The sequence below is a fragment of the Gorilla gorilla genome, chromosome 15 (assembly GCF_029281585.2).
Source record: "Gorilla gorilla gorilla isolate KB3781 chromosome 15, NHGRI_mGorGor1-v2.1_pri, whole genome shotgun sequence".
Lineage (NCBI taxonomy): Eukaryota > Metazoa > Chordata > Mammalia > Primates > Hominidae > Gorilla > Gorilla gorilla.
The window spans coordinates 90,786,899-90,801,039 of NC_073239.2; the positions used below are offsets into that span (position 1 = coordinate 90,786,899).

At 45.7% G+C, this 14,141-nt stretch overlaps 2 protein-coding genes across 4 annotated transcripts in view; one reads left to right on the forward strand and one right to left on the reverse strand.

The window, feature by feature from the left end:
* Positions 1 to 1,379, forward strand: part of ZNF410 (zinc finger protein 410) — a 40,369-nt gene extending 38,990 nt beyond the window's left edge. For all 3 annotated transcript variants that reach the window (XM_004055427.5, XM_004055428.5, XM_063697982.1), the window contains one exon: positions 604 to 1,379. In XM_004055427.5, the coding sequence (XP_004055475.1) occupies positions 604 to 642 (39 nt within the window). In that variant the 3' untranslated portion in view covers positions 643 to 1,379. The remainder of the gene's footprint in view (positions 1 to 603) is intronic.
* The window catches only part of FAM161B (FAM161 centrosomal protein B), a 19,438-nt gene continuing 5,297 nt past the window's right edge, over positions 1 to 14,141 (reverse strand). The window contains exons 3-9 of the mRNA XM_004055430.5: positions 13,441 to 13,991; positions 11,483 to 11,829; positions 10,040 to 10,167; positions 7,046 to 7,210; positions 6,700 to 6,799; positions 5,046 to 5,185; positions 1 to 3,509 (exon numbers count right to left, since the gene is read on the reverse strand). Coding sequence (XP_004055478.5) covers positions 3,371 to 3,509; positions 5,046 to 5,185; positions 6,700 to 6,799; positions 7,046 to 7,210; positions 10,040 to 10,167; positions 11,483 to 11,829; positions 13,441 to 13,991 — 1,570 coding nt within the window. The 3' untranslated portion in view covers positions 1 to 3,370. The remainder of the gene's footprint in view (positions 3,510 to 5,045; positions 5,186 to 6,699; positions 6,800 to 7,045; positions 7,211 to 10,039; positions 10,168 to 11,482; positions 11,830 to 13,440; positions 13,992 to 14,141) is intronic.

The window sequence follows — 14,141 nt, forward strand, 5'->3', positions numbered from 1 at the left end:
CTCATTTTGTTTTTATATTAAAATGGAAGCCAATTTCATTATTTCAAAACTCCTTTGAATAGAGCCTTGTGTATAGAGTAGAATGTTAGTGGTAGTTGCCATTATGCAGGAGTCCCTTAGGCTTATCATTCTTTTAAGCCCAAGGAACCCCTAGATCTTTTATGAGTGGGTTTCAGTTCTCATATAGTACTTATAAAGGAACAGCTCCTCTTCCTATTTCCTTCTCCTACTTGAGCCTTCAGCCTATCTTTTGGCTGACACGTATAAGATTTTGGTTCCACCATTTCTGTTTTCCCTGTAAGATAGAGATTCCTCTGTCACTGACTGATGAGTAGGTAACTACACAAACAATAGTTTGGCTTATAGACTCAGAATATTTGATTGCCAGAGTTAAAATGCCAGCCTTATGACATGGCTAAAGTGCTGTCCCAAGGCCACAGTGACATCTATCAGTCCGTGCATGTGTTTGCTTTGGAAGTAGATAGCCTTCATTCACCCCTGTAGTGCATTCTCCATCCTCCACTCTTAATCCTTTTTACTATGAATTATTTTTTCTATAATTCAACTGTAACCTATTCTAGATTTGCTTTCAATCTTTTACAGTTACTAAACCAAGGAGATTTAACTGAAAGACGGACATGAGCGTGGGTGCTGACTCCTGGAAGAGCAACTCTATCTGATCTCAAAATGCGTATACTGGGAACAGGATGCCTTAGCCCACAACAGAACCAGAATGAATCTTTGAAGGCACAAGACTCTGCTTTTGCCACTCTTCCTTTTTCCTGGTATAGAAGATGGATGTAGGAGAGCTTCTTTTCTAACTACCATCTGATCAGACAAGGAATGAAGCAATGACTGTGGGCTGGGAAACTGTACCTACCTCTCTTCCCACTGCAAATTTCTGGGATAGACCAAAAGTGAATTTGATTATGTGTTGGCTGAAGTTCTTCATTCTGACTGTTGAGGGGAGGTGTTCCTTTGAAGAGTTTTCATCCCAGACTCAGCTGTCTTTTCACATGGATGAAATAATTCCTGCTACCAACAACAGAGCTTCACCAGGAAGTTGAGTTTTCAAGATGCCTTGTTGCTTTGAAGAAGGGAGTGATGTCAATTCTCTTGTTACATTCTCCCTTTAGCAACCTGAGTAAGAGACTCTCTGCCACTGGGCTGCAAAAAAATAAATTACTTGAATCTCCCCTTGGCCCAGGCTGAGGTACTATCTTGTCCTATACACTTCTACTTGGTCACTTTGCTTTCTTCGTTAATGGAACATACAGTAGCATGTTAAGAGGGATTTCATGTTTTTGTTTTTTTAAAGTTAAAAATTACATGATGCAGAGATTCAGGTTTTCCTTTAAATAAACAAAACAGCCCAGTCAGTTCTTTGGCTCTTGTTTTATACAAAATTTGTTTTCTTAGAGATTAAGAATTTAATCTTTCCTTTTAAAATAGTGTACTGATTTACCCTTAGGATTCCATACCAGTAAAACTGAACCGAGGAGTCTTGGGAAACAACAAGAACATCTTCATTTCTTAAGCCCAGGTGATAGTTACTGGATTATTACTCTGTCACCACCAAAAAAGACACATCTGAGAAAATGGCAATAAAAACAGATACTTTTGAATTTTTCCACAAAGATAGTTTTTCTAAAAAAGCTTGAGAAAGGTGCTTTAGTTAGAGCAGGCACTCTTGCTATCAATCATCCTGTCTCCACAGCTACTGAGAAAATATCCACTCATCATCATTATGATTTGAGATGGGGTCTTGCTCTTTCACCCAGGCTGGAGTGCAGTAGTGTAATCATAGCTCAATGTAACCTTGAACTCCTAGGCTCAAGGCATCCTCCCACCTCAGCCTCCTGAATAGCTAGGACTATAGGCATGTACCACCAGTCCAGCTAACTTTTTGTGTTTTTTTTTGGTAGAAATGAGGTCTATGTTGCCCAGGCTGGTCTTGAACGCCTGGCTTCAAGCGATCCTCCTGCCTTGGCCCCTCAAAGTGCTGGGATTACAAGCATGAACCACTGCACCGAGCCAGAATATCCAATTATTATTGGTGAGAAGAAAATTATTCCAAAGTTCACCTACTAGTAGAAAATCTTGGTTGTCTGGGAAATTTTAAGTTTACTTAAAATGAACCTCATGTTCACATAAACACACAGGCACATTCTAAACAGATAACGGGAGAGAATTGTTTTAAATTCTTAATTTGTTAATGACATGCATAATCACATAGTACATAGACTGTGTTCATGGCAATTACTTGTATTCTTAGAATGCCAATTTTTGCTTCATGCAGCCATTTATATTAGAGCAGTGGTTCTCAGCCAGGGACATTTTTGCCCCCTGGGGATATGCAATATCTGGAGACATTTTTGGTTGTCACAACTGGGGAGAGGGGTACTACTGGCATCTAGCAGGTAGTGGCCAGGGATGCTACTAAACATTCTACAATGTACAGGACAGTTCCCTTCCCCAACCCTCAACAAAGAATTAGGTGGCCCAAAATATTAATAGCACTGAGGATAAGAAATCCTGTACTAGAAGTTGTAAGTTTTTCATCCCCCATGGGCTAGATCTGATATGCAGATGTATTTTATTTTGCCCATACAGTATTTCTAAGTAATTTTTAAATTAGTTGATAGCATACAAATTTCTGGCTTGATGAAAATGTAGTTGATGTAGTAACTCTGAGCCTATATTCCAGCAGGATTTGATGATACTTTCCAGTGTCTACTATCTCCTACTGTCTACACCCACTCCATGGACGCATTTATGTTTCTGCACTAGCCCCTTATAGGCATTTGGGCCTGTGCTCTCTTTTCTGTACCTAATTCTCTAAGTGTGTGGCACAAAGCAGGAACCCTTAACTTTAGGCTACCATCCCTCCACCTGAGCCTCCCCACTTTGATTTCCTTGAACTATTCTCTGTTATCTGCTGCTCTTTTTTTTTCTTGACAGAGTTTTGCTCTGCTGCCCAGGCTGGAGTGCTGTGGAGTGATCTCAGCTCATTACAACCTCTGCCTCTTGGGTTCAAGTGATTCTCCTGCCTCAGCTTCCCAAGTAGCTAGGATTACAGGCACGTGTCATCACGCCCAGCTAATTTTTGTATTTTTAGTAGAGGTGGAGTTTTGCCATGTTGGCTGGACTGGTCTCAAACTCCTGACCTCAGATGATCCGCGTGCCTCAGCCTCCCAAAGTGTTGGGATTACAGGCGTGAGCCACTGCGCCCGGCCTATTAATCTGCTACTCTTCATTTCTCTATCCTCTAACAGTAGCCATGACTCAAAACCCAAGTTTTCCCTGCCTTGACTCAAACCCAAGTTAGCTGCTTAATATTTTTCAAAAGCAGTAATTTTAAGTGTAGTGATTAAGCAAGTGATACGAGATTTTCTGGTGACTGATGAGACAGCTCCTCCAGTACTTTCCTGGGGCTTGCAGGCTGTTCTAGAGATCCTTCTAAACCCTGCTCTGGATCTCTGATGCTGAGTTTTGTAGTTTCTTGGAACCTGCAGAATAAATTAAAATATGAAAAACAAAAAAAAATTTTTTTTCAGACAGGGTCTCACTCTCACCCAGGCTGGAGTGCAGTGGCATGATCTCAGCTCACTGCAGCCTGGACAGCCCAGCTGAAGCAACCCTCCCACCTCAAGCAATCCTCCCACCTTAGCTTCCCAAGTAGCTGGGATTATAGGCACGTGCCACCACACCCAGCTAATTTTTTTTTTTTTTTTAACTTTTTGTAGAGACAGGGTTTTGCCATGTTGCCCAGGCTGGTCTCAAACTCCTGGGCTCAAGCGATCCACCCACTTCAGCCTCTCAAAGTGCTGGGATTACAGGCGTGAGCCACCGTGCCCAGTCTGAAAAAAGAAAATCTTACTGTGTAAGGTTTAAGAACGGTCTCTCCCAGCACTTTGGGAGGCCATGACAGGTGAATCACGAGGTCAAGAGATCGAGACCATCCTGGCCAACATGGTGAAACCCCATCTCTACTAAAAATACAAAAAATAGCTGGGCGTGGTGGTGGGCACCTGTAGTCCCACCTACTCAGGAGGCTGAAGCAGGAGAATCGCTTGAACCCGGGAAGCGGAGACTGCAGTGAGCGGAGACTGCAGTGAGCCAAGACTGCGCCACTGCACTCCAACCTGGCGACGGAGCAAGACTCCGTCAAAAGAGTCTCAACATTATTACTATTTTATATGGGATGTAAAGGAAAATTTCTAGGGGTATAAAACTGAGGAATTAGGGTAGGGGCTGCTAGGATTTAAGATACAAAACAATTGAGAATAATGGAGATAAGATACTACTTTCTCCCTTTGACTCAATATCAAAATGGGTTATGGAGGGCCGGGCGCGGTCGCTCACGCCTGTAATCCCAGCACTTTGGGAGGCTGAGGAGGGTAGATCACGAGGTGAGGAGATCGAGACCATCCTGGCTAACATGGTGAAACCCCATATCTACTAAAAATACACAAAAATTAGCCAGGCGTGATGGCGGGAGCCTGTAGTCCCAGCTACTCAGGAGGCTGAGGCAGGAGAATGGCGTGAACCCAGGAGGCGGAGCTTGCAGTGAGCCAGAAATCGCGCCACTGCACTCCAGCCTGGGCAACAGAGCGAGACTCTGTCTCAAAAAAAAAATTAAAAAAATTAAAAAAAAAAGGGTTATGAAGAAGGTGATACTAATGAGCTACCTTTAAGGAATGCTAGAAAAAGTTTTATAGTTTTATAAGAAGTCAAAATATACATGATTTTTCTTAAAAAATAAAGTAGAAATAGTTTCAGCTCATGAAATTGGAACTGGAATTGGAAAATGATGTTTCAAAATGGAAGAAAATGAAACATAATTTGTCAGATTTTATTCACAACTGCACCACTCTCTAAATTCAAATGTGTTACTTGGAGATCTCTGGATTACTTATTAATGTTATATAAATACAGGATTATGATCTCAAAATGCCAGTGGCTATTCTAAAGTTTCCTCCCAGTGGTATTACTGGGTATGACAATTTAGAGAGCTGCAGAATGACAGCAACATTTCAGGTTACCTGGGAAAATCCTTGACTTTGGTCTCCTTCTCTTCAACAGCCCGGGTGCCTTGACCCTTGTTTCTCACAAAGTCTTCCTCCAGCCCAGCCTGCTTCAGGGTGTCTAGATACCATTGTTCTGCTGCTTTCTTGGCTAGATCCTGTGGGATGGAAATTAATCTGTTGTAGCTGTCTTATGAATTACCAGACAATTCTAAATTACTTAATCAGTATTGTTACAATACTGCCACAACCACCACCACCCTTATTGTGGGGCATAGATTTGCATGAAAATTATTTAACCCTTGTTTTCCAGCCTTAATGTGTATATAAATCACCTGAGGTCTTGTTAAAATGCAGATTTCACATTTGGTAGGTGTCAGATGAGGACTGTAATTCTGTATTTCTAACACTCCCCAGAGATGCCAAATTGTTGATTTGGGAGTCACAATTTTGAAAAGCAATGACTTAGACTTTTGGGAGACAAATGAGACCCAGATTTAAAAGGATGGACTAAAAACCTTCTAAGATTTTAAAGCAACAAACCATTATCAGGAACACTAAAATAAAATAGAAAATAAGCTACACCAAGACTCTTAGTGGAAGGACAGATGGTCTGCATGTGGACCAGAAGAATATTATTTTTTGTTTAAGTATTCAAGAACAAAATCATAGAGTACTTTGTATTTTTCCTAGAGAGGTGAAAGATTTGTTGAGATCTGAAGAGTGAGCTTGCTTAACATTAACATAAAGAAGCATGAGATTTTGAACAATGCAGGTTGCTAAGTAAATCCAAGACCATGTGTGCTTATGTGTGTGAGAGGAGAAAGATTTATGGAGGGAGGAGGAAGTGGAGCCAGCAAATGCCTAGACAATGTACTAACTGTAAGATGGAGCTAATGCCCTGCTATTGGAACTAGGTCACTATGGAACCCCAACTTGTCTGAAACTGGAGAGGAAAGAGATCCACAGAGCCTAATGCAGTAGAAACAGAGCATCCTTACATCCTTAAGGAGATCTCAGCTGAGTCCAACGTCCCTAAAAGTCTACAGAGTATCTTAAAATGATACTCTTCCAGGATACTTTGGGTACACTGCCTATGGGTTAGCCCTGCTCCACAAGGAACACACACACACACACACACACACATACACATACAAAATAAAAGAAGAAAAAAAAATTTCAGGCTTCCAGCCTGAAAGCCACTTAGTCTAGAGAAAGCCTTGCGGGGTGTTTGTGGGCATCCTAATGCTTGGAGACCTATAAATATACCACAGCTCTAGAGGCTGGGGAGGCCCAGGGCCAGCAGCACTGCCAGAGGAGAGATAACTTTCCAGCACTGTGAACAGTGGCTCCAGAGCATAGAAAGAGCCAAATGGTCCCTGTGTCTCTGGGGTCTAATGTCCAATCTGATGAAATCTGAATGGTAGACTACAGTGAAAGCTCTAGGAAGTGAAATATCCCTTTACCGATGCCTTTGGAGTCCACTCTTGGATGAAATCAACACAAGCAGCATTCTCTATTGTACTATTTATTTTGGGAAAAGAAGGTAGTAATGAAATTAGAATTTCTGGGCCTCAAGGAAAATTTTAATACCCACATATTAAAATTGTTTTGTAATTTTTCAGAGTCCTTTTATCTAAGGCAGAAAGAAAACATGATGGTTTAGTTTTACCTTGGCAACTTGTTCAAAGAGATAGGGCCTTGTTTGTATTCGCTTCTTCATTTCTTCCAGTTCTTTCTTATATTCTTTCGCTCTTTTACGGTCATTGTTCCTGGAATTAGCAAGACTTTTAGAAAGAATTTCATCTTTTCTAATCCAGAATACCCTTCATTTCCAGTAAAGCAGTGTAACTCTCGTGTACACTGTAAATTCCTATCTGACTTGGAAAATCATGACCCTGCTGTGATTACAGGAGCCTACCTACCTCGATAACTCTATTTTGCATTTTCTGGCAATAGGCCAGTGGTCTGTTGGATCCCAAGGCAAGCACCCCTTTTGACACATAGAGGACACTGACCGGTTCTCTTTCAGCTTTGCTTTGAACACTTCCTCCAGGCTTTTATGGGGATCCATGGCTTTTGCACGCAAGGTCACAGATTTGGACATTGCTTGAGACTTCTTTTTGTGTATCTCCAGCCACTGAATACCCTCATCTGCTTTGTTCTTTTTTTCAAGTGCACTTCTAAAGGAAGGAGGCAGAAAAAGAGTATAGATTACCAACCTGGATATACTGAAAAGCAATCTTAGGCCAGGCGTGGTGGCTCACACTTGTAGTCCTAGCACTTTAGGAGGCCAAGGCAGGTGGATCACCTGAGGTCAGGAGTCCAAGACCAGCCTGGCCAATATGGTGAAACCCCAGCTCTACTAAAAATACAAAAATTAGCTGGGCATGGTGGTGTGCACCTGTAATCCCAACTACTCGGGAGGCTGAGGCAAGAGAATCGCTTGAACCCGGGAGGCAGAGGTTGCAATAAGCCAAGATCGCACTGCTGCACTCCAGCCTGGGCGACAGATCAAATTCCGTCTCAAAAATAATAATAATAAAATAAAATAAAATAGCCGGGCATGGTGGCTCATGCCTGTAATCCCAGCACTTTGGGAGGCCGAGGCGGGCGGATCACAAGGTCAGGAGATCGAGACCATCCTGGCTAACACTGTGAAACCCCATCTCTACTAAAAATACAAAAAATTAGCCGGGTGCGGTGGCGGGCACCTGTAGTCCCAGCTACTCGGGAGGCTGAGGCAGGAGAATGGCATGAACCCGGGAGGCGGAGCTTGCAGTGAGCCGAGATCGCGCCACTGCATTCCAGCCTGGGTGACAGAGACTCCGTCTCAAAAAATAATAAAAAATAAAAAATAAAAATAAAAAAATAAAAAATAAATAAATAAAAGCAATCTTAGTAACCTTTTCTGGAAAGTAAGTTGGTGTTTTTAATGAATGGGGCATGTAATTTACCTCAACTGCCATTTTTAAAAATAATAACATTCTAGGATTAAATGCACTGGCAGATGAAGCCTTTCCAGCACTAGGGACTCAGTGAGTTCCTACCCTAGAAGTGCATTTACTGAACTGGAGAAACGTCAGTTAAAATATCCTTACTTAGGTCAGGCGCGGTGGCTCATGGCTATAATCTCAGCACTTTGGGAGGCTGAGGCGGGCTGATCACAAGGTCAGGAGTTCGAGACCAGCCTGGTCAACATGGTGAAACCCCGTCTCTACCAAAACTACAAAAAAAATTAGCTGGGTGTAGTGGCACGTGCCGGTAATCCCAGCTACTTGGGAGGCTGAGGCAGGAGAATCACTGAACCCGGGAGGCAGAGGTTGCAGTGAGCTGAGATTGCGCCACTGCACTCCAGCATGGGCGACAGAGCAAGACTCTGTCTCAAAAAAATATATATATATCCTTACTTAAATAGTCCAACATTCAATAGGTCTTCGCCTATCTGGATAAAAATAATACTAATAGCTACCATTTACTGAGCTCCTTATTATGAACCAAGTACCATTACATTTCACGTTGTCCTCATAACTGTCTTATGAGGTAAATACTAAATTCCCTTTTTATAGGGGAGGTGATTGAGGCTCAAAGGAGGTAAGCCCCTTGCTCAAAGCTACCCAGCATGCCAGTGGAAAAGCCCCTATTGGACCAGGACCTCTGACTCCCAAGCCTCTGGCCTTGACCACTCTGCTGTAAACAGTGGGCTGGAAGGTGTCTGGGTTCATGGTCCTTTGGGAATACAAATCTGCACATTCAGAGAGAACTGGAAATGAGCCTCCTTCAGTGCAGACTATTTGGGTTCAACTTGTAGCACTTAGTTTGTTCAGTTATCTACAAAGTAATATGTTGAGTTCTTCCAAAAGGAAAATCAACCAAGACTCTTATATTTGGATGTTTATATTCAAATGGACAGACTGGGAAGAAGGACATGAAAATTTAATCTGTTAATATGTCAGATTCCCTGTGGCTGGAAAGCAGATGTGGATGTCCTCTATAGGAAGGCCAGCCTCTTTGTTCAGGAGGCCTGTGTTCTTGGGCCCTCAGGATACTGAGCAATTAATTAGCCCTGATTTAGTAGGTCTAACTGAAGTCTGAAGAAGAAAGGAGTATCCCTTAGACTGTAAATACTTTTCTACAATCCCTGCTGTGGGGCTTAACGATCCAAGTAGGTTCCGAGTACTCCCCTACATGCCCCATGGGAAGGCAGTAAGACATTAGTCCTCTCCCTGGCCTAAGCTGCTGTTACACCATGACCTCTCTTGCCTACTTCAGCTCAGAAGCCTGGTGGAAGAACCCTTGCTGGGGGCTGGCTTAATGAGAACATCATAACAGAATCAGGTCAGGTGAAGAGTTAAAAATAAGCAGGCTCTTGCTGCCCAACAGACTCTGACATCTTCCCAAGATGAATCTCAGAGAATCTCAAATCTATGCAATGGATGTCTCATCTTTGCGGCAACTTCAGCCACCTGCTAGCATGCTTCTCTGAATTCTTGTTCCTCACTACTCCCTTCCTCTCACCCACGGGCTTTTATCCATGTTCTCTCTGTCTGGAACCTTCCTTCTCTCCAGGCTTTGTCTGGCGAACTCTTCCTTGTTCTTCAGTTTCACTTTAGACATCTATTCCACAAGACAAGACCCCCCTGCTCCAGGCTGCCCAGTGCCCTCACAGTCCCCTTTACCCCCTATCATTGCGCTACTCAAAAAATATGGCCATTGCTTCTTTGCTTTTCTGTATTTCAGACTAGATAATAAACTGTAGGTTCCCTAAGATCTCCAGCCTTAATGCTGTGTCTGGCACAGAATAAGCCCACTATGAATATGTGCTGAATGATGGCTAGCTGTTCTCCAAGCACCAGGTGTGGAGAACCGCAATTGTTCCAGTCCTGATCAGAAAATTCCCTTTGACCCCTTGAGGTATCTCTGATAACAGGAAAGGAGGCTCCTCAGCCGGGAGGTTTCCAGCATTTGGGGCCAGAATCAGAGCATGGGTCTTGTGCAGCCTGACCACTCACCTGACTGCAGATTCCCTCTTCCTGGTGGCATCTGTGATGTGCACAGGGAGAGTGTTGGCAGAGAGGGAAGCAAGGCCGCTCAGAGAACGACTCCTTGGCAGGGGTGTAGCTGGTGGCTGTGGGGAATCCTAGAAGAAACAAAGGTTGGTATTGGTGGGACAGCATGTGTGATTAGTTTCTATCTTTTTTTTTTTTTTTTTTTTTTTGAGACAGAGTCTCGTCTCGCTCTTTTGCCCAGGCTGGAGTGCAGTGGCGCAATCTCGGCTCACTGCAACCTCCACCTGCCTGGTTCAAGCAATTCTCCTGCCTCAGCCTCCCACGTAGCTGGGACTACACAGGTTGTGAGCCACCATGCCCAGCTACATTTTTGCAGTTTTAGTACAGACGGGGTTTCACCATGTTGGTCAGGCTGGTCTCGAATTCCTGATCTCAGGTGATCCACCCGTCTCGGCCTCCCAAAGTGCTGGGATTACAGGTGTGAACTACCACGCCCAGCCATTTTCTATCTTTACTAGGATTCAGCTTCACTGAAGGACTGAAAATGAGAATCTTCATTTTTTTTCCCGGGAATAAGGCAAGGATAAAGAGATCTCAAGTTTCACAACCAAGCCAAGACTTGGATATCAATCCTAAAGTTTTTAGTCAAATGAGAAGAGTTCCTTGGAATTGGTATAGAGACATCAACAACTGATCCCAACTCCTTGCCTCTCAGGCCTGCTTGGACTTATTTCTGTGAAATCCTTCTACAGTAAGGGAGGAAAAGAAGTGTCCCTATGGTTTCTGTTGTGTTCTGTTTTTGAGATGAACTTTCACTCTTGTTGTCCAGGCTGGCGCGCGGTGGCGCAATCTCAGCTCACTGCAATCTCCGCCTCCCAGGTTCAAGCAATTCTCCTACCTCAGCCTCTGAAGTAGCTGGGATTACAGGTGCCCGCCACCGCACCCAGCTAATTTTTGTATTTTTAGTAGAGATGGGGTTTTGCCATGTTGGCCATGCTGGTCTCGAACTCCTGACCTCAGATGATCTGCCCTCCTCGGCCTCTCAAAGTGCTGGGATTAAAGGCGTGAGCCACCACGCCTGGCCTGTTTTTTGTTGTTTTTAGATGGGGTCTCACTCTGTTGCCTAGGCTAGAGTTCAGTGGCATCATCTTGGCTCACTGCAGCCAGAAGGTCCTCCCACCTCAGCCTCCTGAATGGCTGGAACTACAGGTACACACCACCACATGTGGCAAATATTTGTATTTTTTTTTTAGAGATGGGGTCTCTCTGTTGCCCAGGCTGGGCTGTGGTCTGGAGTTTATAGGAAAGTGAATCTGCTTACAACTGAGCTGGTGTTTAAAAAAAAGATAGGAAAACCTTGTTGAGGAGTGCTTTCCAGGAAGACCTGGCCCCACCCTGTATTTCAGGCCGCAGCCCTGACCCTCCCACAGCTGCCTGGGCTCTCACCTGCCTCCTTCCGGTGGTGGCAGCATCACAGGGCCGCTGAGGGTGGCGCAGGTTGGCGGTCCTCAGCAAGAAGGGCTTGTTGCGAGTGGCCTCTTGGGTTTCTCTTCTTTTGGCTGCTCTTCTCTGGAAGGCCTTGTAAAGGCCCTCATAGTCAGGGACCACAGGATTCACCCGAGGCTGGAATCCGAAGTTAGTGTGCAGAAACCCAAGCTTTTCCTGCTGGGTTCGGGTGGCTGTGCGGGGCTGTGGGTTAGCCCGGTTACTAGAGGAGGCGATAGGGGAAGAGGCCATCTGGAGCATGTCCAGGGCTCTCATTTGGATGCGAATTTTCCTGAAGAGCTCAGCTTCTGTGGAGAAAGGATGGTGATGGGTAAGAAAGGACCAAGCAAGAAACCTACAGGGTTGGAGAACGTTCCCTCTCTTACACACTAGCTGTAAGTGTTACTGGAGGCAACTAGGAACTTTTCAGGAATTCTGACACGTTAACATCCTGTGAGATGCCTGCAGATGGCCTGAATAGGAGTAATTATGCCACAGAAAATAACAAACATTACAAACCAGCTTCCTTTTTTTTTTTCTGGAGAGCTTGTTAATGAATGTCATCCAGAACACCACTGCCTGTGTCAATCAGGCTGCAGAAGCAGTGACCATCTACACTTACTGAGCACTTTCTATGATTGCTTCTTCAGAGATGAAGCAGAGGAAGTGGGCCAGTAACCTGCTCCTCTCCCAGGTTTCCCCATCTCAGAGAAAGGCCCTACCATCCACCCAGCTGCCCAGGCCCTTTGCCCACATCACTGACTCCTCCGTGTCTCTCATCAGTCACAAGTTCTGTCATTTCCTCCTCTTTAACCTCTCTCCAGTCCATCCTCTTTTTCATCCCTGCAACCAGTTGCATAATTTCTCAACTGAATTGTGAAATAGCTTCCTCTTGGCTCAACATCCCTCCAGTCTTGCTGCCCTCTCAGATTATCTATACAGCAATCAGAAGGATCCTTCTGAACTATATTTCTGATCATGGGCCACCCTGCCTCACTCCCTCAGTGGCTCCCCTGTGCCCTTGGGATGAAGTCCAGACTCGCCAACGTGGCTTGCAAAGCTCCTCATGTCGGGCCCATGCCTGCCTCTCCCTTCCCACTCCCTCTTCTCTCAGCCTCTACCTTTCCATCCCTTGCAGATGCTCTGCTCTCCCCTCCATGCCACATTCTGCCTGCTCCACTTCTCCTCCCTCTTCGCCCCTCCTTCAGTTCAGCCCCAGGGCCCACTTTCTCAGGGTACCTTCCCTAACTGCTCCCTTGCTTCACCAATCCCCGGGTTAGGTCCCTCTGATATATGCTTCCATGCTTCCCCTTTTAATCCTCGTAAATAACTCGCCACATTTGTATGTATTTGTCTTTATCTGTTTTCCTCACATATCTACAAACTCCATGTCTGTGTGTTCACCATGGCACAGTGCCTGGAGCATGGCACATGCTACCGAAAAGTGAATAAAGCCTGAGCCCCTTATTTGGAGCTATACTTTTTGAAATGTGTAAATAATCATCCCCCAGGTAATTTCGGCGATTGCCACTACCTCACCAGGACGAAGGAGCCATGGGGGAGCATCTCAGGGCAGTGTGCTGGTGGTGGCACGAGCCCAAGCTGGTCCTCAGGTGTCTCACTGGTTCTCTATTCCTGCACCTGTGCTGCTGCAGAGGCCCTCATGTGCATTCACTTAGATGTCAACAGGACGAGCCTTGGGGACACTGTGGGACCTCTCACTCCTGGCTCCATACAGGTCCCGATTGTATAGACAGACCTAACCCTCCCCAATGGCCTGCACTAAGCGTGCAGCCTCTAGTGGGTCCACCCAAGCAGCAAATCTCCAAGCCAGGCAGATCCCTGGGCCCTGACTAAATCCCTATGGTGGGATTGGTTCCCCGAGGCAGGAGGCAGCAAGGTGGCAAGGATGTCTTTACCCTGGAGTTTATCCCCAAGGGCTGGCTCCAGAATGGACTTGGGAATCCTTCTGGTGGCCTTCTGCTTGGAGATCTTGGCTTCAGCTGTGGCAGCCAAGTCTCTCTGTCGAGCAGCTTCCTTTAGCTGCTCCTCCTTCTCCAGGAAGCTGAAGGGCTTCAAAGAAGAGAGGAGTAGTTCCTTCCTCTTCTGGATCCCTGCCTGCCTTCGGGCCTCGCTGCGCTCCATGATCTCTTGGTAGAGGGGCAGGTAGACATGTGCAGGCACAGGCTGTGCCCGGAACTGCCTGTGGCACTCGGCCTCTTCCTCGCCCTGCCTCTGGGCCCGCTGCCTCACCTGCTCAAAGGAGGCAGGTGAGCCCAGCCACTCGGCCTTCTTCCGGGCCTCGCGCAGCGTCATGCGGAATGGCTGAGGGACAGTAATGGATGATGCCCAGGAGCTGACGCTTCTGTGCTGGGAGGGAGGCCGGGAGCCTGAGGATGGCTGGGTCTGAGGCCTGGGAATGTTGGAGGGAAGGTTGTTCAGTGAGCTGCAGCGCCTTGTGGAGCCACACCTGGGAAGAAAGCAGATCTGTGAGTGGAGGACAGGGCAGTCAGGAGGCCCTGCTCCCTCCAGACCTCCTCCCCAGTCCTCCCTTCCCACTGGTCACAGCTGGCTGCTCAGCCTAACACCATAGCCCCACAGGCCTCTACGTCCATGACCT